Raw genomic sequence first — 27,629 nt, forward strand, 5'->3', positions numbered from 1 at the left:
TTAAAGTTTTATCAACTTCATATAATATGAATGTGAGTTTCTCTATTCCGAAATAACTTTTTTAATCCATGAACACTATGACTATAAGCTATACTTTTTTTTAATTTGTATTGCGACTGTATGGCTCAATTTTAAATTCTTGAAAAAAATGTTAACGCAGTTGTATTTAGTTGCATTTTTGGTAACTGGCGGACGTTAATTATTTTCGTTGCTTTTAAGATATATGGAAGATTTTTACAAATACAAAACACGACTTTTAAACACTTATCGTATATAGTTGAGAAACACTGACTATACTTCATAATGTGTGATACGTCATCGAATTACGTCAGTATTCAGTTCATTCACAGAGGCCCTGTAATGGCCTTAACAAACATAGTTTTTACACAGAAAAACCTTGTAACTATAAGTAATTAAATGAATGATTCAAACAATAAGCATTCAAATCATTACAAGTTCTTTGATCAATCTGATTTACTCATGATTAACAAATAAAGTAATACAGTAAATCAAGAAACTACAACGAATTTGTACGTAAAGTTTTGTAAGTACAGATTTTTTTTACTTAAAATCAAAACCTTGGTTCAGCCTTCAATCAACCGTGTAAAACCGTCTCCAACGAAACCGTTTTCCTTCAAAGGTAGTCAATTTGATTTCACCGTTTGACCGATTTTTACGGACGCCGTAAAACAACTGAAAATCGACTAGAGTGCTATCTTATCAACGTAGATTATGTATACAAGTGTTAAATTTATTCTGTGTAATGGCCAGAACATTACATATCAGCGACCTAACGGGTACCGTGAAGTGAAAACAGATTTAATACACGAAGAATCAAGAAAACGTATGGAACGTAGCGAATTATCACTCAGTTTTCATAATCTTATTAAAAGAGGTAGTGGACGTGAAGTGTTATAGTGTCTGTTTACTGTTTGTTAATGCAGAAGAGTCAGTTGAGTGTTATGAGTGAAAAGAGTTATGCAAATACAATACTATGACACAAATATATGTTAAGCTAGTTATTGCCCACGGCTTCGCTTGCGTTTTAGGATGTTGATTGTCATGTGTTATGCAAAAACAAGTAGCATAAGCCCTTCCTTAAAGTTCAAATTTGCATCAGAGCAAATGTTGTCAAATTTGGTTCTTTGGTTTGGCCGTTAAAAAGACAGACAGATTTACCTTTGCATTTTTAATATTGATATAGATTATTAATGTTATGTGCACTAAAACTACCCAATTTATCTTAAGATTATATAAGAACAATGGTACACTAATCATACATCAGTATGTGAAGAAATTAAAGTATATTCATTCTTAATAATATATCATGATAATACAGGAAAACCTTCATAAAGTAATATATGCTATCAGTTTAAATTTATGATATTGTTTTATTGTCATGCTTAAAATCACCTGTACTTGATTGCATATAAATTTATCATCAAAATAGACCCACGACATATACATACATATTTGATTTAAACACTTTTTTATATAGATTTGAGTGTTTTTAATAATAACAAACAAAAACACAATAAAAACTTTAAACTACATACATTAATATGTTTTGTATTGACTATATACTAATACTTATTTTTTTTACTCAATTTTAAAGGCTAAGCTATACTTAGCAACAACTACTAAACAAGTCTTTCTACAGTTATAAAAGCAGTTGCTTAGTCTATTAGGTAATTTCAAAACAACTTTAGTACAGAAAAGGAATATTAATTCCTAACTGGATTTACTTAATTAAAAAGACTATTAGAGTGAAAAAAAAAACAAAAGAAATATGAAACTTATTGTATGGATTATTTCTTTAAATAATCCATAGTTGATAAGAACTACAAATAGTAGTAATAAACACAATGAATATACTTTTCCTTACTTCAACTGCTCTTACCAAACCTCTTTCACAAGTTGTGAAGTGTACAGTGTGTTTTTCTGTTAATTCTATGTCAGCACTTCCTTACATGTTGTGTAATTGAATATAAATATAATTAGTCTTACAATTATTGCAACATCTTGTGCGAAACCGACCAAGAGTTTAGAGGAATCTATTCCATTATGTTATATTTATATTTTAACAAACAGATTATAAAGAAAAACATTTTCAGATGAAGAACTCTACGGGTACACAAACTACGGTATGGAAACGCCAACACCTTCAACGACACCGGGGGACTGTTTGCAAGGAATATTGCAAAATCTGGATTCCCTGACACCTACTGGCGTGGACTCTGACTTCGACGAGAGTCTTGCCGTTCCAGAATCATTGTCAGTCATTGATGTAGATAAGATAAACAGCAAAGAGGAAACAGATGCTTCAGGTTAGTTAACTCTATGATAATATTACCGAGTTGTTTTGTCTCATTTTCTAATAGATAGAATGTCATGAAGATGTTGCCTTAAAGTAAAGCTTGGATTATATTTTTCTTATGACATAATGTAGGAGACTAGCAATGAGGCCAATGGATGAGTGTTCACCATTGTTAACAATGGTACTCATACATAGGAATATTGGCAAGAAATATTAAATATATTATGTCCTTGTGAAATATTTGTTAGGATGAAAGTTCAAAGAATGTGAATGATAAATAATATTTTTTTAATTATTTTTATTTTACTAATTTTTACAGTTGAAATTTAGAATTAACTGATTTTTGTGCATGATACAATCTCTATAGTAATCACATGAACTGATGTTGGTTTTTTACATGACATTTAATTTAATCTGTACCATACTTGAAAAGAAACTGATCGAGAAAGTGTATTTTGATATGTCACAATGACTACCAAAAAATTTATTAGGTAAAAGATTTTTTTGTTGTAGTGTAGTTGTTGTAATGTTATTCATCTCTTTATAAAAGTTACTTATTTATTTTAATAAGTTACGACACAACTATTCAATGAGTCACAATTTGAATCATAATCATTTTATCATAAATCTTTATTAATAACAGTAACCTTATCTAGATTTCGCATATCAATGTTTTGTTTGATCACTGACTTATAAATATATTAAAGTTTTGTAAAAACGTTGCCGTCGCGGGAGTTCCGACAAACGTCATAAAATTTGACAGTTATTGAAAGAATGGAGCTTAGTTAATATAATAGATGTTTTCCTATAATTTGAATAATAAAACCTATTATCTTTCTATTGCATTTGTGGTTGTAAAATATTAATAAAACCTAAACGAGTTTCTGATATAAAATCTTCACTGATGGTTTTTTTTAATATGTTGATTTCTAAGAAGATAATGAACTTGAACTAAATGTAAGCCATATTAAGTTCCACATGTGCGAATCGCCTGTTTAGGAGCTATTCGTAATACAAATACGTATGTCACGTGCGGCTGATTAGTGTACGTTATATTTTTTATATACATTAAATCCGATTATGAGTTAGTATGAGTAATACAGCTGCAGTGTTTGAGACCTAGCATATATATGTTTATTATAATATTTCGTGCGCAATAACTAGAGCTCCATTACGTTATCATCATCATCATTAGACTACTGTTGTCCACTGGTGGACATAGGCCCCCCTTAAGACACCCCACTTCGCTCAGTCCTCTAATTCCCTCATCCAGCTCATCATCTACCGGCGATCCAGCGAATGTCGTGGGACCAACGGATCGGAGGTCGCCCTACATTACGCTTACCGAGACGCGGTCTCCACTCTAAGACTTTCCATTACATATATAAATAAAATTAGACTCACATCATGCTATTGATATTAACTTCAAAAACATGTTAATACATTACCGATACGAATACTAATCTAACAGATAACTTATCCACGATATTTTCCTCATTTTTACTTTTAGAATATATGTTAAATAATAAAATGTTAATTACTCTATCATTAAAAGTAAACGCCATCTGACCTTTACATTTACGAACAGAAGGGTAATTACATCAAAACAATAAGATATACAGATTCTTACACAAGACCTTCATGATAGACTACACTTGCAAAACCTAGATACCGAATCAAAACAAAGGAAATTATATAAATACAGAAGCGCTTCTTGTTGAACGGTGATCGGAAATATGATTACAAAAGCCGGCTTCGCGAAAAATATATAGGTAACTACGGGCCTGAACTATTAACGTACTCTTTACTTTCGGTACAAAGACAAGACATTAAATGTAAAGCCTAATATACATAAAAGCATTTGATATAAATAAATAATATATTCTGGTTTATTAAACTTTTTTTGTATTATATTATTGTTATAAGAACAAATGTAAGATCTGTTAGTTTCAATTTGAAGTTCATATGCAGTTTATTTTTGGAATGTCAACAAAATGTAAACAACATACATCCGACCGTGACTTATGTAAATATTTCTGAGCTTTAGCTTTCATTAACAAACAATGGATGTATAAAAGTAAAATGTTTAAATAGAGATATTCTTTAAAAAAATACAACTAAAACAACATCCTAAGAAAAGCAGAAGAACTTGTAACTATATTATTCTAGAATGTTCTTCATAAATGTTTTTAATAAAACAAATACCTTTTAATTTCGGTAAGGTGGTTGATTTCAAAGATAAGTAACATCCATTCATCATAACAGACTATTTGTCTCCTGCGAGTTATTCAATGATATTAGGTAAAAAAAAATTGCTTACGTTTTACCTCAATATTTTTCTTAGGATTTAACATTTCTTCATATCAAGTTTTATCAAATTTTGAAAGCGTAACACAGACAAACTGAGTTTACTCATTTATAATATTAGGAAAGACAGATACTTTCAAACTTTGCCTTCGAGATTTTGAACTCTTAAAATAACAGAAACATTAATGACTGCGTATATCTACATTTCTGTTTTTTAAAGATAAGGGATGTCAACAATTTCCATATAAAAATAGCTTCTTATCAATTTGTGCCACAAAGTTTTAATCCTTATAAGAAAACATTAATTCGAGCGTTAGATAAAAAATATTCTTTAATCTTTGCAATTTGGTCTAAGTAGCAATGTTAATGAGATATTTTCTTTAATCATTTATAAAGATATATACTACATAGACCATCAAAACTGAGGATATGTCGAAAACCAACTAACAGTCGCTAAGTACGCGATCACTAATAATATAAGTAAGTCGTAGTGACGTCTGGCGAATGTCAAGCATAGCGTCACGCACACCAAGATAATAAAGTTAGCTTATTGTTTTAGTCCCAATACAGTGCGACCTCTAGATGTATAATTATTGTAAGAATATTTTAATAAATTCACGTAAAATAAGGAAAGAAGAAATGCAGTGGCACAATATAGAATAGAAAAATTTGAAGTATTTAAATAAATATTTCAATTTGAACATTAGATGGGAATTAATGAAAGGCATACCTGGTGGTGGTTATAATTCATCCTGTGCTCGGCGGTGATCATCGTAAGAAATTTTGCATCAATGAAATCAGCAATGTGTTTATTGATCAACCCGAATCGGAGTACCGAAATAGAATTAGCTCCAAATCTCACAGGGAGAGGTGGGTTTAGCTCAACAGTGGGACGTGTACATTTAATACTGATTAAAACACCTCCTATAAAAAATGTTTCTATAACCTTCATGACAACCCCATAAAAACGATACCCTTGATCTAAGCAACTCCTAGCTACGCAGTACTACCTAGTTCAATCAATCCAGTTAAATACATGGTCACCACATGTTTGTAACCGAGTGACTGCAAGGTTTCGTTGTTCTATAAAGTTAATTATCTGATTTATTTTTTCATCTGTTTATATACGTGTAACTAGGTTTAGCCTAATTTAGCTTAACTGCAAAAAAATTAATCTACTTAGTTTTTTGTCGGTTATTCTGGGTAGAACATAAAAATATTCCGAAACGGCTGTACCTTTAAATTGATTTTTTTGTTCTATAAAATGACAATACAAAAGTTCCCGCATGACACTACTTGTGAAAATTAATTGATATTTTGAATTGATTTCACGTGATATAGCTGTGCCCGCGACTACGTGTGTTTTGAATTTACAAAGAGTTTATTGTTGTAGCCTAAATTACTCCGTATTATATCATCTTTCTGCCAATGAAAGTCCCGTCAAAAGTGATCAAGTCATTTCCGAGATTAGCCGGATCAGGCAGAAAGACACAAATTGAAAGAAATGTTATTTTGATTTATGTACCGTGTATACATACATACCTACATAAAACATATGCACTTAGTAATAAGCGCTTTTTTATATTACAAACAGAATACAATTTTATTATATGATATAAATGGAATAGCCAGCGTTCTTAAAAATGCTTAACTTTCTATCTGTTGATAACGATGACTTTACCTGTAAGTCACTCGTCCAAGTGAATGCAAATATCTTTATAGTAATTTATCTCTATCGCAATCTTCACGATCGCAAAATGTTTCTTCAATCAACGTTAATCGCATTTTTGTTTTCATTCCAGCTCCCCTAGCAACTGCAGTGCCATATAAAGCCATTCACGCTTCTCCAATTAAATTTAATTCAGTACATAGAAAAGTGTTCATTCCGGGTGTTGAAATAAAGGTCAGATTCGTGGAGAACGAAAGAAGCGTGACAACACATTTACTCAACCCTAATCTGTAAGTATTAATCCATTCTAATATAAAAAGTAATAAACAGATTCAAAATAAACTGAATAATGAATTTTATATTAAAGCTGATACTAAAATAATAAAGATTTCTTGATGCTTTTTGCGAGCCCGTCTTTAAAAGTACAAACCCCTCAACTTAAAGTGGAGTACTTAGTATTGGTGTGTCCCGGCTTGAAGATTGAGCGATAATAATTAAAGTCAGAAAACACCTTAGTTTGAAAGGTCGATATCGCATTTGTTGTATATAATGGTTACTATTTCATACGGCTTATCTATGGGCAGTAGTGACCACTAATGATTAGGTTCCACGTTTGACCATCCGTCTACCGATGTCTTAAAAATAAAAAATCGACACCCTGTTGTAGATTTTGTTTTCTCCTTAATAATGTATATTACACACATTATTAAGATAGTTGGTACACACGCATTGTGAATCAGAGTGTTGGGTATTTGCCTGTAGCCGAGATGAGAATGCTGAGAGGAATGTGTTCCGTGAATGGATAGAGTTCGGAATGAGTACATAAGAGGAAATTTTAAAGTGGTACCGGTAACCGAGAAACTGTGAATCTGGCTGTTGTGAGCAAGGTCTTGAGCATGGATGTGGATGGATTTAGAGGTAGGGGACGACCAAAGAAACCATGGATGAATTGTGTGAAAGACGTTTACTTTACGACGGCTGGAAAGAATGTTACTTGTGAGATGACGTCAGGCAGAGAAGCAGGGAAGAAAAAGTCGTGCTGCCCCGATACCAAGTAAAATTGGGATAAGGGCAGGAAGATGATGACACACGTTATTAAGATTAAAACTATACAAATATTTAGCGACTTTTTTTTAATTATATTTACTTTAAAAAAAATCATACTCCTTTTTTTTAAATAATAATCTATGAGATATATAATCTGCATTAATAGCATTAATGTTTTAGATAATAATAATTCTCTTAAACAAATACTCGATATGTTTGTCCTGCAATAGGATATTGTGCTAATTGTTTACTCTCGTAATGATTACTCATGACACACCAGACACTATGTATATTTGCCATAAATAGATTTGCGTTAACAATTAACGTTAGCTAATAGATCAACCAGCTCCTTTATGAGGAATTCATTGTTATAGAGTACATTGTTACCATTTAAAAACCTATTAACTCATTAGTCACACAACTATCGTTAGCTAAATTAACAAAGCAATGAGTTTGTTTCCTGCTAAACATTTTGATAAATAACAATGAAATATGTTTTCTTCGAATTGAAAGTAAAAAACTTCTGTGAAGATTGTAAAAAATGGTATCTCAATGCAACCTTACATGGCCATTGCACTGCCGACCTTCGGAACTAAGATGTTATGTACCTTGTGCCTGTAGTTACAAACAGCCTTTAAAGCAGAAGACAACAATTCTAATTATTGTTGTTTTGGGAAGAGTATCTGATGAGTGGGTGGCATATATCCAGACGAATGCCTACCACCAGGTGAAACTTGTGAAATAAGATATAGTATAAAAATATAATCTAATCTATATAATCATATTGAGTATTACACGTGATAATCGATTCTAAAAATTTACCACTAGTTGAAAGTCCTGAGAAGAATCGGATAAATAAAAAAGCAGGTTGTTTTTATATACATTCAACCTTCGGTTATTCTTATAATACTGAAAATGACTATAATAAAAAAGATGTATATTGTATCAAAGTGGTAAAACAATCACTGTGAGGTACAGATATTATCTTTTCTCAAGAAGATGGTTCATAGGTGGTCAACTCCGATTGCGGCAATTATTTTCCCTATATTTGTCTGTATATCTGAAAATTAAATGATTAATGAAATAACGTAAAATATCCTCAGTGGATTTACAGGATAATGATTTGATAAACGGTAAATTGCAAATAAAACAGATCGAAGTTGCGTGTTTGTTAATCAAATCACTCGATTATTATCGGAACAAAGAAAAGGCTAACAATCGTTATTTAAACATCGATGCGATAACAAGCGATTTTATATTTTCACTTATATACAAACTTCTCTGACATTTCTCTTTGATTTTTCTAGATACACGATAAATCTCCAACATGGCGACTTCACTTGGACGATTAAGAAGCGCTACAAACACATTCTTTATCTCCATCAACAGCTGTCATTATACAGGGCAACTCTCAAAATACCTTTTCCAACCAAAACCCACAAGACCAGGCGAGCTAGTTTTAAGAATACAGTGGACACCGAAGAGAAGGCAGAAAAAGTGGTATTACAAGCGGTTCCCAGGAGCAATTCTAAGCGACGGGAAGGCAGACCTAGAAAGCGGAAAGGAGCTCTGCCAAGGTAAAATTTAGTATTTTGTATTTAAAGGTGTGTCTACACTAGTGTCAAGCTTTGTATATACGTAAGGCCTAAGCTGATAAAGTTGTCGGTCTACTTCAAAGGATTCACTTAAATAGCAGCCATGCCAAAATGAATTTATTTTTGTGTCCAATGCGGCCGGTGCTTATGCTCTTATATATGCTTTGAGATAATTGTTTTCAAAATTGAAACAGACAAACTAATCTGCTGGCATTCCTTTCTAACTAAGTTATATTCATACACATTAGCAAAACTGCGTCCTTGTTTTTTTAAATATGAGTTATTGTCTTCTTTAAATAGTTATGCGCTCATCGCGTCAAATGTTTTTCGCGTTTGTTTGACTTTTCTCCTCATATGGTTGGAGTAGACGATACTTTTTACTGATTAGTAAATTTCGTACATTTATCTTTGTACATTTCCATTGAAAAGCATATGGGGGGGGCGCCTTAACATGTCATCGCTCTTTTGTTATAATCACTAAATATAATGTCCCTTGTCAGAGATTAGATTAAGTGTCTTGTATTTATAGATAAATCATTCAAAGTGATATCGTGTTTACAGATTTGTTGAGTATGTGTGAGTTGTATCGTGTATACAATTAATACGTTAATTGCTTGTTAATGTAAAACTGGTAACCATGACTTTGGTTTTGTTTAAAAAAAAATAGCGCAGTAATGTAATCATTTATAATACTTTATCATCAAAATGAAAGTATGTCTGTCTGTCTGTTGTCTCGACATCGCCTGTCGCTCTCAGTCTTTTGCTCTTGTTTCCGGACTTTTCTATTTTATTCTAGAAAAAGCTAGAAAATTCTAGAAAATTGGAGTGCATTGTTTGTTTTACAAATATAAATGTTTTTATATCACTACTTGTTCGTTGTTTTAGCGGAAAGAAAGAAAGAAGGCCGTGACCTTCTCATACAGATTACAGTCATTAATTAGACGAAACATATTTCTGTCGAAACGTTTTGCATTCGTTATAGTATAATTATACAGTTGTACTATCAAGTGTACGTATCAAATCTCTGCAATGTTAGCAATGACTTAATACTTATCATAATCAAATAAATTAGACACGGTCTTATTGGTTGGCTTGTACCGTTTTTTACCATATCAGATTTTATTATAAATCATGACTATTAAAAGAGTAAACGTACTTTTATATATTTCACGGAAAATATCACGATTATAATACGAGTATGATATGTACAAGATATACTATATAAAAACCTTCTACAGGTTATTGCGGTTTGCCGGTAGTATATATAATGATTGGTATCTACGCAGGCCAAATTACACAAAGTAATACCATATAAAAGCTAGTATAAGCAATACAGCATTAATCCTTATCCAATAAAGTGCCTAAAATACATTACGCATTTCATATAGATCAATATGGCCCTTTAAAACAATTAATTGAAATGAATATTTTCGAATATATTACAGATTCGAAATGCAAAGCCATAGCGGTTTGTATTGTCTAATAGCTTCTTAGCTATGTACTTTGTATTTATTGAAATTCTGTAGTATATTTAGTATCAGTATTTCAACCGTGCAAAGTAAATATTAATTTCACAATGTTGACTTGCAATTAATAACTCACAAATAAATATAATTACTTCACAGATTCCCTCGGAAGCCAGAAGTGATGGTGACATATGAAGGAATACAATTGCGTATGAAACAACTCGAGGAATACCTCTTCAACCTACTGAATATATCCATTTACAGGAATCACCATGAGACAGTGAGTTCGAAATTATAATTTCCATATGACAGATCAGAAACTATTTCCTTGAACTTGTCCGATTATTCAAAGCCGAGATAGCCTACTAGGCTATCTCAATAAGGCACGAGAAATTATTGAAGAGAACATTAGAATTTTCTTGTGCATAAAGTGCTTGTGAAGGAAAGCATTGTGAGACAACGTATGACGCCTAAAAATCCACGTGTGTATCCAATTATCTGCATTGGAGCAGCGTAGTGAAATGTGCTAAAGCTTTTCCTCAAAACAAGAGGACTTGACTATTTCTCAAGCAACAATTCTTCTATTATATCTTAATGTCTTGCATTATTTTTAATATTTTATATCAAATTTCTTTATTAAAGTATTAAGAAGCTTTACACTTAATTGACTGTCATGTAAGACACTAGAATAGGTTCGGAAAATAAATAATCTGACCTGAAAAGAATTTTTCCCCACAAAAGACTTACTGGCTCTATAAATATTTGAAGCGTTAATTAATCCAACTTTCACATTTGGCAGGTGAAATTTCTCGAAGTTTCCAATATATCGTTTATATCAGAACTGGGTACGAAAGGCAAGGAGGGGATTATACAGAAGCGGACCGGCTCGACTCAGCCCGGTCAAGCTGGGTGCAATTGCTTCGGACTCCTGGGCACTATGGTGTGTGTCAGGTTGGTTTCCCTAAGAGAATTTTGGAATAGTTGGTAATAGTTTCTTGGTGGATACTCTACCGCCAAACAACAGTATTCAGTATTGTTGTGTTCCGGTTTAAGGGATAGGTAAGCCAGTGCAACTACAGGCACAAGGGACGTAACATCTTACTTCTCAAGGTTGGTGGTGCAAGGAGTTATTTATATTTCTTAAAGCGCCGTTGTCTATGGATGGTGACCACTTACCATCAGGTGGCCCATATACTCGTCCGTCAACCTATACCATAGAAAAAATAAGCGTGATATTTTTATTATAATTTACATGGTGGCACGATTTTCGGGTACCACTTACTATTCCTACACAATCTAGCGCCGTTCAAAAATCAGTACTGGTGGAGTCATTGATGTTGTGAAAAATTGTTAAAATTCCTTAACGCGCTTAGGGCTAGGGACAATGGTAACCACTGCGGTACTTATCATCATGTAAACAATTTGATCGTGCGTCTACTTTATATAAAAAAGTGTACTATTTTAATCCTAACATTTTTTTTATATCTACCTTCAGATCTTTAGTGTTAGATGTCTAAATAATTACGAACTCTTTCCTTCCAGGTGTAATTATTTCTGCACGGGGCTAGTGTGTGCGAAATGGCAGGACAGATGGTTATTCGTGAAAGACACTTTCTTCGGGTACATTCGGCCCAGCGACGGCGTCATCAAGGGCATCATGTTGTTCGATCAAGGGTAAGTCCTATATTTCGTTTAAGTATTAAATGAAGACTATTTTGAATGGATATATGTTACACTTTATATTTGGTTCCGCACAATTTCTTAATAATAATAGACGGTTATCAACTTCGACTAATTTGTGGGATACAATACTAAAACTAATTTTATAACTGCAACAGTAACTCTTATCCGATCTGTTTCCCTTTAATGCTCCCAAAACCGAATTTGATGTTTTATAAAGTAAGCTTGAACTCCAAGGACGCACTACAGCGGTTAGCAATAATGTAGTGACACTAAAACAAATTTAGAATTGAATTAGTTGCAGACTATTATATATAATTTTTATGAACATTGCTGCTGACGGTACCTTTTAACGTATATAATATGAATTTTAATGAAATAACTAATTCCACTGTTTTATTTTACGCAGCACGTAACCGGTGAGTACAACAGTGTGAATAACATTTTGTTAATAATAAAGAGGTTTCGGTTAATATGTTAACTTAATATTATACCGATTTTAATAATCACTCATGAAATAACAAATTTGGAAGAAATAATCTAATCAAGTAAATTATGAATCATTCATACAATATATCGTCGCTACCATGATTAATTGATTTCTAAGGTTCGAAGTGTCAAGCGGTTTGTATTCAACGGGAATGAACAAAGGCCTTCAAATCCTCAATCAGAGCAGGCAGATGGTGATCAAGTGCTGGACGAAGAGGAAGAGTAAGGAATGGATGCAATATCTGAAGACTGTTGCGAATCAAACTGGTAAGAACTAGATATCAACCTTACTCATCCATACTTACCCTTAGTAATCAAAAATCAAAATCAAAATAAACTTTATTAAAGTAGGCTTTTATAAGCACTTTTGAATCGTCATTTTACAATTAAGTGAAGCTACCACCGGTTCGGAAAGTAGATTCTACCGAGAAGAACCGGCAAGAAACTCAGTAGTTACTCTTTTTTAACATTTAAAAAATACAACGTCATGTTAATTGAATACAATTATTTCAATTAATGTATCCTGCTTGGAAGTCAACAGGTATTAACTCCACGCTTTTTTATCATCTACAAAATCTTGTATCGAATAATATGCTTTTTCTGGGAAAGTTAAAAATTTCTGCGGAATTTTACTATAGAAACGGATACCTTGCCCCAAGAAGGATTTATTGACTTTGCGGAGTCGGAAACTTGGCATAATAACTAAATATAAGTAATAACTCAAACAATACAATGTCCCTTGTGACAGTAGGCCGTCCTCGCTTTGCATAAATACATTGTATTGCGAGACAAAATAATTAAAGATTGAGTAATACGAGTAATACCAATAGGCTATTTGACTGGTTTTTAAAATCCATTTTATAATATTTAGTTAACGTTAAGGAACCCAGTAACAGTTGTGTTTTTTATTTCTAGTACATATTTGCCGAAAAATATCATATTAAAAATTCCATATTTAAATAGCGCGCAAAAACACTACTTGGACAATTTGGCGCTACAATGGGGTCGGTGATGTCACTTTCCTGTATTTTAATCTGTAGTTTACAAGAAAGTGACTTCATTATAAGCCTGGCCAATCAGGAGCGTTTTGTGTCATGTGACAAACGTTTGAAAATATACATTTCTATTAATGGATTTTTTAATTAATTAAGTATTATTTTCAACTTTCGTTAGTAAATTACCACTTTTAAACTCATAATACACACTGATTACAATAATTCACAATTTATTTTTCGTCAAATAACCTATTAGGCTTTCACAAATCCTACAAATCTTTTTATTATTGCCAATGTTGTCTGCTGAAACCACCAACACCTCCTTGAGGTTAAAGAAACTTATTTATAGATAATTTATTCAATTTTGTTTTAATATAATAAAAGTCAAATCTAACACTACAAAATTTGTTCATTTAGGTTACTTCAATTTTATAGTTATATTACATTACAAGTAAAAAAAAAACCGGTAATATATTGTTCTGGGTGCGTATTTTTTTTTCTCGCTGTAAAAACGCTTTACGCGCTTCCCCCACGTTATGGAAAGTGGGGGGGTGTGTGGGACTCCCCGGAGCCCTGAACGCCAAGTGCGCCCAAGCACGCCGGGTTTACCCACTAAAAAACCAGCGGTACTCTCTCCGTCTTTCGGCGATCGCCACGGGATCGCTTGCTACCGTGACGCTGGGTGCGTATTTGGGTACTAAATAGATTTTGTTTAGTACCCAAATACTACTACTACTTTCGCCGCCCATTGTACAACACTTTTAATGTACTTCTTTTGTTTTGTTTTATTTATTCTTTTTATTTTATGTTACTTTCTTTTTTGTTTCTGTTTGTGGTGTGCAATAAATAATTATAAATAAATAAATAAATAAATACGACTACTAGTGGTTGTTTACCCCAGCGCGCGACTTCACGTACCCCAACGTGCACCACTCGTTCGCGCCGCCGCGCGCGTCGACGCCGGCGGCCGCGCTCGTGGACGGCTCGGCGTACCTGTCCGCCGTGGCCGACGCCATGGAGCTGGCGCGCGAGGAGATATTCGTCGCCGACTGGTGGCTCAGCCCCGAGATATACATGAAGCGCCCGGCCCTCAACGGGGACTACTGGAGGCTCGATACCATCTTGAAGAGGAAAGCGGTAGGAGGTTCTTTAAAATATATCTATAAAATGATCACGTTTTTGAATCGCTGAATATTTTGGCATAAATAATATATACTGTATTCAATAGAGGGCCTTTAACTAATCCATATACAATATAGTGATATGTCTAACTTAGCCAATACAATGCGTGGCCTTGAAGTAATGACGATTTGGATGAATTGTTATTGTTTAGCTCGTTATTATATATTTTTAAAAATTGGGACAATATTAGGTTTTATTATACAATTGCTTGCTTATTCTTATCAGATTTTTTGTACCATTATTTGTAAACTGGCTGATTTGTCTACATAAAAAAACACAAACCAAAAATCTCTTGTTCAATACAAGTGATTGGCGTTATAACTGATAAACCGATGTTAGATGCCCCTTATACGAACTTATTCCATAAGCTATAGTATTAATAAATCATGTCCAGATCTAACTGGAATTGGTCCGACATATTTTTATAACGATTCAATAATTCCTTGCACTTATGTATAATACAATAGTTAGTTATCTTTTCGTGTTTATGTTTTAAATTTAAATATGTATAATTATATTCATATATGTTGATGTTTCAACAGGCACAGGGCGTGAAAGTGTTCGTGATGCTGTACAAGGAAGTGGAGATGGCACTCGGTATCAACAGTTTCTACAGTAAAAGTAGATTAGCTAGTGAAAACATTAAGGTATTATTTCTTAAGTGTTTGTGTTGCCATGTCGAAAATGTATTTGTCAAAGTAACAATAGAATAAAATAATCTTTATTAGATAGGCTGTTGCAAGCACTTTTGAAAGTTTATATAATAAATAATTGAATTTAAGGGTACATTAATTTGACGAGAATGCAGTCGCGGGATATCATAAATTAAACATATCTTAGAATAATATTTTTAGTCTGTTGACAATACATAACATACTTTATTTTAATTTTTGAATAAGCAGTTGTATCTCTTCTATGAAGCTGTTCTTAGCATTCTGTTACATTGTTGGTCTGATATTCTTTAGTAAAAACTTATCAACGAACTTCACTTATTTTTAATTAAAATTGTTATAACAAAAATGTATACTGTCAATTTAGATACCGACCCTTACCTTTTTTATCCTTTGGTCAGCTTAAATCTTTTAATTAAGAAGTATAAATTTATAACTCCAGGTTTTCCGACATCCAGACCATGCTAAAGTAGGAGTGTTATTCTGGGCTCATCACGAGAAAATCGTTGTTATCGACCAAACTGTTGCGTTTGTGGGCGGTATCGACCTCTGCTATGGGAGATGGGATGACCATAAACACAGGTATATATAGAACTAAGGTTAAAAATCTATTACTTATAAGTATAATAATTTATATATATATTATACTTATATAAATATAATACTTACTTTTCTATGTAAATGCTATTAAAAAAAATATGTGTACAATACTGCTATGAATTGTATGACTTATATGTTTTTATAAAAGTAAAATAATAGTAATATTTTATTTTAAAAATTAAACATTATTTTATACTAAGTCATAGTCGAGAATCATAGCTGAATAACCTTCAAACCTAAGAGAAATGTATAACGTTTTCCAGCCGTGGGATGTCCCATGGGCACATGTTGAAACCTCTTATAGTCAATCACCCTACATTTCTTAACGATAATAATAATAAGGCAACAAGAATATTTTGAAGATATAATTAAGAACTGATTCTTTGTTCCAACTTGCAGACTGACCGATCTCGGTAACATATCGCAACCGAAGACCCTAATTAAATCAAAGAAGAAAACCTCAAGTTCCCCCGGCGGAGGATTGTACGTGAACTACGGCAACGGATTGGAAGCTGCGATCGAGTTGGCAAAGTCTTCGAAAGATGTCGTCATTGGTCTTAATATGTAAGATTTTAAATAATAAGCAGCCAAGTGAAAGGGGTCACCATTAGAAAAGTAGTGCCTGTAATACTGGACTTACAATGAATAATCACGTTTAATGAAATTGCTTCTTTAGTAATACTAATTGGTTTGAGTATTTTCGTACGTTTTAAATGTTACTGCTCTTGTGCTAGTAAAATGCTTTATTGTCTAACCTTTTTCAATAAACGGGCTATTTAAGTGTAAAAATCCACGTTGTGCGAGTTGACATTATTACTAACCTCAAAAAGTTGATAATAAGAATAAATATGTCATAAGACGTTTACTTTAATTTAGTGCCCCTATTAATACCAATACTAAGGCCAATCTTCCTCTTTGGAAATGAGGTTTAGCTCTTACTCCACCACGCTGCTCCCATTGTGAATAACAATCAGATTGTCATGTCATATAATAGGTATCCCCATGATGTTTTCTTTTACCCGTTAATCAGGCAATAAATTATAAACACAAGAAACTTCAATTATGCTTGTCCGTATTTAAATACACAATCGTCAATTAAGATACGTATTCTAATCTTAGGGTAATAATAATTACAAATTTTCACAGACCGTTCCAAGAAGAAGAGAAAGCAGAAATTACAGAGGATGAAACGAAATCAGAAGAAGAGACTGCGAAACCAGAACCTGTCCTAGAAGCGGGTGATCAATTATTACAAATAGGAACACAAAGAGATTCGAGTTACGACAGCGATGGACTTAAACGAAACGTTCTGGACAAAATAACGGACAGAGGAAAGGACTTTATCAGTATTATATACCCACCGTACGAGGAGGAGAGGAATGAACAGAAATTTGATGATTCTGAAAGAAAGAAAGCCGAGAAATACGCGAGGTCCAACGACGAGATACTTCTCACGGACGTATTAGGCATTAAGCCCAGGTCGCCCAGTGAACCCACGCCCTTAGCTCAGGTAGTCGAGGGCAGGGTGATAACGGAAAGTACGAAAAAAGCATTAGAAGATATAGAAGGGAACTCAAAGTTGTGGATCGGCAAGGATTACGTCAACTTTATAGTTAAGGATTTTAATACCTTGGAACTGCCTTTTGTTGGTAAGCATTATTTTAAAGATGATTTGGTTATCTATGGTTAGCACAGAACATTTTTGAATCTATGTTCAGTATCATTTGATTGCGAGCTGCTTACAGATTAAATAAAAATGTAATTTAAGTACAGCGAAATTTCATTTTGATATTTGATGGGTTAATTTTTTTAAATATTAAAATTTTACATATTGTAATAACATCTAAACTAAATTTTTCATAGTATATTTGGGAGAGGTCCTAAGCTTCTTATTCTACATATTAAGTCGGTGAATAAAATAAAGAATGAAGTAGTAGTTTATTTGGTGGGAAAGCTTTGTGCAAACTACTCTAAATACCTCCCACTAGGACACAAGGGACATAACGTCTCATAGTTCCCTAGGTTGATGGGCCATTGGCGATGTAAGGTACCTCACACTAGGACACAAGGGACATAACGTCTCATTCGTCTCACGACCAAGGTTAGTGGTCCCTTGGCGATGCAATGAATGGTTAATATTTCTCACAGAGCCAATCGTAACAAGCGGTAGGGACCACTTGGTTTCTATAAGGTTGCCCCCCCCCCCTGCATACCCGCCTCATGTGACCCCCTCCCCCCCGCAGACCTGGTGGACCGCAACACGACGCCGCGCATGCCGTGGCACGACGTGGGCGCGCTGCTGTGCGGCGCGGCGGCGCGTGACGTGGCGCGACACTTCGTGCAGCGCTGGAACGCCATCAAGCTCGAGAAGGCCCGGTGCGACCCTACACGCTCCACGGAGACACATGCCAACATATACTGGTCTTGTAAGCCAGCCAAGTCCAGGCTCGCTTCAAATCTAATTTCATCAAATTGGAGTCGAGATGGCCCAGCGGTTAGAACGCGTGCATCTTAACCGATGATTGCGGGTTCGAACCCAGGCAAGCACTGCTGATTCATGTGCTTGATTTGTCTTTATAATTCATCTCGTGCTCAGCGGTGAAGGAAAACATCGCGAGGAAACCTGCATGTGCCATTTTTCATAGAAATTCTGCCACATGTGTATTACAACAACCGGCATTGGAACAGCGTGGTGGAATATGTTCCAAAACTTCTCCTCAAAGGAATAAATAGTTATATCGCGTTTGTAATATTATTAGCTGAGGTCGCAGCTTTACCACGAAATTATTAAAACTTTATAGAACACAAACCTTCGCTCCCCATTTTATAAACAATACCTTGATTAATGATTGCTCATACAAACTTTTTCACATGTCTGAATATTGTATGAAAGATGAAAAACAACAAACAAAAGGAAATTTATACGAAAACCGCCAAAGATAATCTCGCCAAAATAAAAACTAACTTATTTACTTTTTTTTATATAAAACAGACAAAATGCGAACTACCCGTATCTGGTGCCGAAGACGTACAGCGACATCAAGCCGCTGCAAGGCCTTGAACAAGTTCTCAATGTCGACATGATCACTACTTCCTGTCAGGTCAGTATCAATTTGGCTTTTTCCGCACTCCTTGTTAAATAAATAAATATCTATTCATCAATATGCATACGGGTCATGTATAAAACTCAATAGGTAAAAGCTAACTTCATCTTCCCTGAAAATACCATCTCCATATGCACAGACAATAAACAGATTGACAAAATTCATTTAGTATTAAAAATATCGCTTAAGAGTCAATGATATTCTAATAAACAGATATGTTATATCCATACTAAACAACAGAAAAAAGTGTGCCGCGCCGGGGACCGTTTATTTTAAAGTAAAAAGGATAGCTTGATAAAAACAATAAGTAAAAGGGATAACTAGATATTTTAAATACGCATACGTATTACTACGTAATTATGATGTATTATAACGTATCACTACGTAATACGACTAAAGGCAAACGTACCAATAAGGCCGTTTTCTAGTCTTCACTTTTTGCGCGTTAATAACATATCTGTTTACTAGAACATAATTGTTAAGAGTTTAAAGTTCTACATTTATAAAATAAATAAATAATAGATATAATAATTAAACAATTTTGTATGCTCTGCTTTACGTATACAGTGTATTATTATTCTTCTTTTTTATGGTATAGGTTAGCGGACGAGCATATGGGCCACCTGATGGTAAGTGGTCACCATCGCCCATAGACATTGACGCTGTAAGAATTATTAACTATTCCTTACATCGTCAATGTGCCACCAACCTTAGGAACTAAGATGTTATGTCCCTTGTGCCTGTAGTGACACTGGCTCACTCACCCTTCAGACCAGAACACAACAATACTGAGTACTGTTGTTTGACGGTAGAATAACTGATGAGTGGGTGGTACCTACCCAGACGGGCTTGCACAAAGCCCTACCACCGAGTAATTTTTATTATTAAAAATAAAAATAAATTAAATAATTATTAAGCTAATCAAGAAAATCTTTCTTTTTCAGGTCTTACGTAGTGTGTCGAGCTGGTCCTGTGGGTTCCTGGACCCCGACACGGTGGAGCAGAGCATCCACGAGGCGTACGTCGACACCATCACGCGCGCACAGCACTACGTATACATCGAGAATCAATTCTTCATCACCCTCTCCAGATCCAGTCTCACGGTCAGAAACCAGGTCTGTATAAAAAATGTCATTTATGACCAATTGTGTCACTTTCGTTACCTTTTATCTGTTACATACATAGAAAGATATATAAAAGTATAGTACGACACATATTAGATATAGCATCGGCAAAACTCGTAAAACCGATCACATCCGAATTAAGTACGCCATCCCAAATTATTTCATTTATCAATATTTATTTGTTATGTAAATATGTAATAATGTGTAATATCATATGACCTAATATATTCGTCAATTCGAAACGTCGATTTATATGCAATTGCTTTCTCGGTTTGAACTGACGCGAGAATCTACAGCGACGATTAGCGTCGAATGGCGCGATAGGGTGCTATTTCTATTGGTTGTATAAATCGACAGTAATCGTTTTTATTGAATTTATCGATGCTACATCTAATTTGTGTCATACTATACTTTCCTTATATGTGTCATAGTCGACTAAAATAATCACTTCTACTGTGATACCCTTATTGGTAACGAAGGTTTTTATTTAGTTTATACAGGTTTTCTCATGATGATTTCTTTCACAAACTAGAACATATATAATAAAGAAAATAAACACATAGAGTATTAAACACCTGTTGACTTCCAGGCAGGATATATTAATTTAATAATTGTATTAACTAATATGACTGTATTTTTTAAATGTTTAAAAAGAGTAACTACTGAGTTTCTTGCCGGTTCTTCTCGGTAGAATCTAATTTCCGAACCGGTGGTAGCTTCACTTATTTGTTAAATGACGATTCAAAAGTGCTTGTAAAAGCCCACTTGAATAAAGTATACTTTGATTTTGATTAAAACCGCGTTGTCAGATCTGTGTTATATTTCTCGATTAAACCATATTATTAATCATGTTATACTAATTGGTGGTAGGGCTTTGTGCGAGCCCGTCTGGGTAGGTACCACCCACTCATCAGTTATTCTACCGCCAAATAACAGTAGTCAGTATTGTTGTGTTCCGGTTTGAAGGGTGAGTGAGCCATTGTAACTACAGGCACAAGGGACATAACATCTTAGTTCCCAAGGTTAGTGGCGCAGTGACGATGTAAGGAATAGCTAATATTTCTCACAGCGTCATTGTCTATGGGTGATGGTGGCCACTTACCATCAGGTGGCCCATATGCTCGTCCGCCAACCTATACCATAAAAAAAAAAAAAACTAATGAATATAAATATTGTTAGATAAGCGAGGCGTTGTACAACCGTATAATGCGTGCGCACCGCGCCAAAGATGCGTTCCGCGTGTTCGTGGTGATGCCGCTGCTGCCGGGCTTCGAGGGCGAGGTGGGCGGCCCGTCGGGCACCTCCCTGCACGCCGTCACGCACTGGAACTACCAGAGCATATGCAGGTTTGGAACCATAGACAGTCTATATTAGCATTCAATAATTTGACTTAAGGGAAGTTTGTGTTGTATCAGCATCAGCATAAACAGTAGAAAACTCTATCATGATAGACAATTTTAATGTGATTTATTGTATAGAGACTTAAAAACATAATCAGTGCAACTACAAACACAAGGAGCACAGCATTACATGGCTAATGGCGCTTTCGTGATGACAGGAATGATTAATATTTCTTAGGGCCTATAACAACAAACAAAAATCTGAGTCGGTCAGTAAGTTAGTGTATTTATAGTCTGGATTGTCACAAAGCTTCTTGGCTTGGTTTGGCTTCTTCTTAACTGTATGTATGTATATCTTACCTATAAACTGTGCTATTTAAAATAAATGTATCGATAACTCCAACGCATTAAGTCGTATGACAAAATTTGTGATTTTTCAGGAGAGCGATTTTTGACTTTCATCTTTGCATTGCTCAGTCACTAAACACAGTTTGTGATGCATTTTGGTACACAGTACAGATTGTATTTTAGAGAGTATAATAAGGCCTATTTATTGAATTAAAAATTCGTATCTTAATAAAAATCGGGAAAAAATAAAACCTTACAACTTAAAATCTCGGTATTTAAAGAAAATATGGTTTTCACTGATGTGTAGTATTTATATTTTAATACATTATAGTAACAAAATCTCATTTTTGCAAAAAACAAGTTACGACCTAATGCGCAGGAGGTGTCGATATGTCATGTCACAATAATAACAAAAGGCACCGTGCAGAAACAATAGAGGGCGTTATAATCCCGACAGTAGAGACACCGTGCGAGTAAAAAAAGAAACTTCCCAGACACATTGGTGGCAGGCCGGCAGCTGTCAAGTCTGTAAACATGATTTTACAATGATCAAAATTACAAAACATGGTTTTTTACCAATTAACAATGAAAGTAATGGGCGCTGAGGATGGTGGTATTTTTAGATGGGAACTAGTTATTTGGATGTCTACTAAAAAACGGTTATAGGTTAGATTCAACGATCGACGAAAATTAAACTGTCTTCCATAGCAGTTACCCACAAAATTGGTGATTTTTATATAAATAAAATCAAATAGTACTTTTTAAATACTTGAAGGTATACTTACGTGTGTTTTATAACTGCATTTATCCATTTCACTCTTTTATCCCTAAGCCATGGCATGTGAGTACTATTAGTAGGGAAATAGTAAAATTTTACACCCTTAAAGTTGTTTTTGGATGTATTACGGCATCCAGAAATACATTTCGATAGCTCAAATTATCAAAAATTAATACGATAATTCGGAAATATTTTCCGTTGTATGACAGTAGAATTTCTGAAATTGAAGGTAAAAGTTTTGAATATGAGCCACGAGATGGCAGAGTCATCGCTACGCACGGTGCCTATATTAGTTAATAGTTAATAGTATTATATTGAGACAACATAACATACATTACTCTGATCCCAATGTAAGTTGCTGAAGCACTTGTGTTATGGAAATCAGAAGTAACGACGGTACCACAAACACCCAGACCCGAGACAACATAGAAAACTAATGGTAATCTACATCGACTCGGCCGGGAATCGAACCCGGGACCTCGGAGTTGCGTACCCATGAAAACCGGTGTACACACCACTCGACCATGATGATTCCATTCGTTTTCACAGAAGTCGAGAGTCGATAATCACCCGCCTGTACGAGGCAGGCATAGCGGATCCGTCGGAGTACATCACGTTCCACGGCCTGCGGACGCACTCGGTACTGGACGGCGAGCCCGTCACCGAGCTCGTGTACGTGCACTCCAAGCTGCTGATCGCTGACGATAGGTTCGTCATATGCGGCAGTGCCAACATCAACGACCGCTCCATGATCGGCAAACGCGACTCGGAAATTGCAGTTCTACTACAGGTGAGAACTTTATAGTTACATTAGATAATAATTAAATAATTGTTATATTTTTTTAGATTTTAGATTCATTTATAGTATGACTGACACAACTTAGGCGTTGCATCGGCAAAATTCGTAAAAACGATCACATCCGAATTAAGTATAGTACAACATAACTTAGATGTAGTATCGGAAAATGCAATGAAACCGATTCACACAACCAATAGAAATAGCTCCCTATCGCGCCATTGGACGCTATTCGTCGTTCGTACTGATTAGAAATTTGTTAATAAATGAGTTATGCCTTTAAATCTTTAATTTTACTGTCAGAACACATTCATAAAAATAAATATAATTTTAACTATTATGACGATATAAATGTCACACAGATTGAATCTATTACTCACGTTATGTTTTACTTATACAATGATTTCATACAATATTAAGAGATTGATATTTAAGATTGCATTTTGGAACATTGATATTTAAATGAAACCTCGTCTAGGTTTCATTGAGACGGTACTTTAAGTTACTACAAGTTTATAATTATTTTCAATCGCCATTCTCTTAAGAAGTATAAATATAAATACTTACTTGGTGGTAGGGCTTTGTGCAAGCCCGTCTGGGTAGGTACCACCCACTCATCAGTTATTCTACCGCCAAATAACAGTACTCAGTATTGTTGTGTTCCGGTCTGAAGGGTGAGTGAGCCAGTGTAACTACAGGCACAAGGGACATAACATCTTAGTTCCCAAGGTTGGTGGCACATTGACGATGTAAGGAATAGTTAATAATTCTTACAGCGTTAATGTCTATGGGCGATGGTGACCACTTACCATCAAGTGGCCCATATGCTCGTCCGCCAACCTATACCATAAAAAAAAAGAAAAAAGAAAAAAAAATAACCACAATATGCTTGTGTAGGATGAACAATTCGAAGACGGCATAATGAACGGGAAACCGTTCCCATGCGGTCGGCTGGCGGGCTCCCTCAGGAAACGACTGTTCCGGGAACACTTGGGGCTGATGGAAGAGGACGTGTTCAAACTCAGCGTCAACCTGGACGACCCGTGCTGCGACCAGTTCTACAACAGAATATGGAAGGCCACTTCGAAACGGAACACTGATATTTATGAAGAAGTATGAATATATTTACAAATTTAATGTTCAAGCTACTTTAGCTTAATAATTATAGTTTTTAAATTAAACAAATCTTCTTGATAAGCTAAATAAGAAAACGGTATACATTTCATCCCATAAATGAGGTACAATCTTAACAATATATTATACATACAATATACATAATAGATAATATAATATAATAAACATACAATATATCATACATATAATGTTGTCTTAAATTTTCGCGATTATTACACATTTAAATAAAACTAATTATAACGGAATATTATAACGTCGGGATGTTTAAAAATAATTAATATACGCGATTCATCCGTTATAATTAGTTTTATTTAAATATCATACATATGTTAGGATTATTTCTTCAGACAATAATAATCCATGTTTCACACATATTTGTAAGTAAAATGTTAATTATAATCCGCTATTCAACTAAATCAAACTGTCCACGACAAAAATGTGTAACTTTGGAAGAAAATATTAATGTATTTTTAATCAGCTGTTGTTACCTCTCCAGGTTTTCCACACAATTCCAACAGACGCGGTGCATACATTCGCCGAGCTGAAGAAATACCACGAAGAGAACAACGAAACACTCTGGCACAAGGACCCTGCACTCGCGAACAGGAAAATAGACCTTATTCAAGGGTATCTCGTAGACATGCCGCTGCAATTCCTTTGCAACGAAACACTAACACCGAGGAACACCTCTATGGAAGGTATTTTGCCAACCTCTCTCTGGACTTAATGGATAAAAGTTGCCAGTTGCAATAAAACTCTTATTTAATTAACAATTTTTAAATGTAAAGAGACACCTAAAAAAACTAATTTGTATGTATGTATATAAATAATATTAGATTTTCCGAATCTGCGTTTCAATAATTATTTAGAATTTTTTTACCATCGTGTAATAAATAGCTAAAAGAATGAAATGTTAATTGAGTAGTCTTAATATGTGGTTCTAACAATGTTTACGTAACTTGCTTTGTCTCTTTCCTTGAAATAAAAATCAACTTATACTTTATAAATATATTTTAAAGTTGTCTTTGATAATAATTTCTGTTGTTATGTTTCCTTTTAGAAATATTTTAATGTAATAAATATCCATGTTAATACCTTCATTAATATGTTCGCGAACAAATAGTCTATTGACTAATTCTGTAATTTAAAATGAAACTTTTTGATTAATGTGTTAAATAGTTATAATGCTTTAAATTATTTGAATCTTCATATTTAATTCAATTTTATTTCTTAATATTATTTATAGTCATAATATGATGTATGTATATAAAACTAATAGTATATAATCATATGAGATTATTATTATTATAGAGTTACTGTCCTAGTATATAATTTGACAAAATACAAACCAACGAACACAACTTTGTACAAAATGTAACTTCACATTCCACTTTACACGTCATACAAATCGAAACTAATACATTTCTATAATTTATCTTTTATAAAATCAAAATCAAAATATACTTAGTTCGAGTAGGCTTAAATAAACAACTATATTAAGTGGAGCTACCACTGGTTTAGAAAGTAGATTCAATCGAGAAGAATCGACAAGAAACTCAGTAATTAACTAAGCTCTTTTTCAACATATAAAAATACAAACATGTTAGTTAAATACAAATAAATATGAATGTAATATATCCCGCCTGGAAGTCAACAAGTATTAATATGTGATACTTTGTACTAATTATGATGTTGATTTATATTTTCCATACATGTATATAACTTTCAATAGCAGATCATTCCACATTGTTACTTTAAAACCAAAACTAATGTATTACTAATCTTCAAAAGCAGATATGAATAACATAATAATTTATATTCCAATATTGGTAAGGCAAATGAATTACCAGTACCTAATAGTAAGGCTACCTTAATAAAATTTGGTAATGTATTAATTATTTCTTATATCTTCCCCTTCCATGCCCTTATTCGGGGATCTAATATATGATGTACCTTGTCACTTGATTTCTTACTTATTTAAAGAATATGAAAATAAAAAATGCCTCAAATTAATTAATCAGTTTGAACGTAAATGTTAAGTGTAATCTGTTTTTTTTTACATTACTTTTACTACTTCTCTTGTGTTTTGTTACATATTCCATAGATAAATAATTATTTTATTTCCATTCCATTTTTAAATTTATGCACAAATTATATTCAAATAGTTTTATTTAAGGATTTATAAATTACCTGCTTTAAATAACATGTCATACATGAAGCAATTTTCGTCTATGTCCTAAATGATAAGGCCACTTATTTTTGAATAAGTTCAATGATTTAAACATTCATAAAAAATATTTTTTTTTATAAATAAGAATTGTAGTTTGAATAATCGTAATTTAATAAAGAACTTACCTGTTTATCAAACATTTAAATGTAATTTGTGTGCTATACTTAATATCTACCTCAAATGAGACTACTATATTCAAGTAATTCTATAGAATTTGATTGAAACTTATCCAATAAATAAATTTATTTATTTTCTTAAGTGACGTGTCGTTCTAATACTTAAAATATTATTATTTTCGGTGTGATAAAGGTTCCTTGTACCAAATATTTTAGAACAAATGCTTTATAATATTTAATTGTGGAAAAATACCACTGACTGACTTATCACGACAAGACCGAAATAATTCAGAAATTATATTTAAAAAGTTCAACTTAAACAGGTGTAAACAAAGAATAAATTGATCTATTAAAGGGTCTGTAGGTATATAGATTACCATAAAAAATCCGTCGGCCTATTTTCGAGAGATACGAACAAAGTATCTTCCTTTCCAGGAAAATACGTATTGCTATTGTTAGTGTTTTATATTTATTATATAATTAAAATGTATATAAAATTGTAATATATAGTAAAAAAAAAATAATAATATATTTTCATTACCTGACTTTTGAATGTGTATAGATGTTGTGATCCAATAAATATTTTTATAAAATTTATGTTTTCTTAAATATAATAAAAAAATACCTTACATCCTATGATT

General features: G+C 33.6%; 1 protein-coding gene across 1 annotated transcript; it reads left to right on the forward strand.

Annotated features, from left to right (window-relative positions):
* The first annotated feature begins 647 nt into the window (after positions 1 to 647).
* Positions 648 to 27,617, forward strand: LOC124544048 (phospholipase D2). Its single transcript, XM_047122443.1, has 20 exons — positions 648 to 895; positions 2,115 to 2,327; positions 6,427 to 6,583; positions 8,648 to 8,917; positions 10,561 to 10,681; positions 11,201 to 11,352; positions 11,944 to 12,075; positions 12,689 to 12,837; positions 14,467 to 14,702; positions 15,290 to 15,394; positions 15,861 to 16,000; positions 16,418 to 16,582; positions 17,165 to 17,667; positions 18,262 to 18,394; positions 19,011 to 19,119; positions 20,067 to 20,237; positions 21,426 to 21,592; positions 23,262 to 23,502; positions 24,406 to 24,621; positions 25,139 to 27,617. The coding sequence occupies exons 1-20, from the start codon at positions 733 to 735 to the stop codon at positions 25,367 to 25,369; spliced, it is 3,774 nt and encodes a 1,257-aa protein (XP_046978399.1). The 5' UTR covers positions 648 to 732; the 3' UTR covers positions 25,370 to 27,617.
* Positions 27,618 to 27,629: the final 12 nt, after the last annotated feature.

Source organism: Vanessa cardui, chromosome 4 (genome assembly GCF_905220365.1).
Source record: "Vanessa cardui chromosome 4, ilVanCard2.1, whole genome shotgun sequence".
In the NCBI taxonomy this organism is placed as follows: Eukaryota; Metazoa; Arthropoda; class Insecta; order Lepidoptera; family Nymphalidae; genus Vanessa; species Vanessa cardui.

Excerpts from the sequence above, each read along its gene's own strand:
- LOC124544048 (XM_047122443.1), top strand. The coding sequence starts at position 733 with ATGTATACAAGTGTTAAATTTATTCTGTGTAATGGCCAGAACATTACA. Across the intron at positions 8,918-10,560 it reads CGGAAAGGAGCTCTGCCAAG|ATTCCCTCGGAAGCCAGAAG; the intron begins GTAAAATTTAGT and ends ATTACTTCACAG. Across the intron at positions 19,120-20,066 it reads TGATCACTACTTCCTGTCAG|GTCTTACGTAGTGTGTCGAG; the intron begins GTCAGTATCAAT and ends TTTCTTTTTCAG.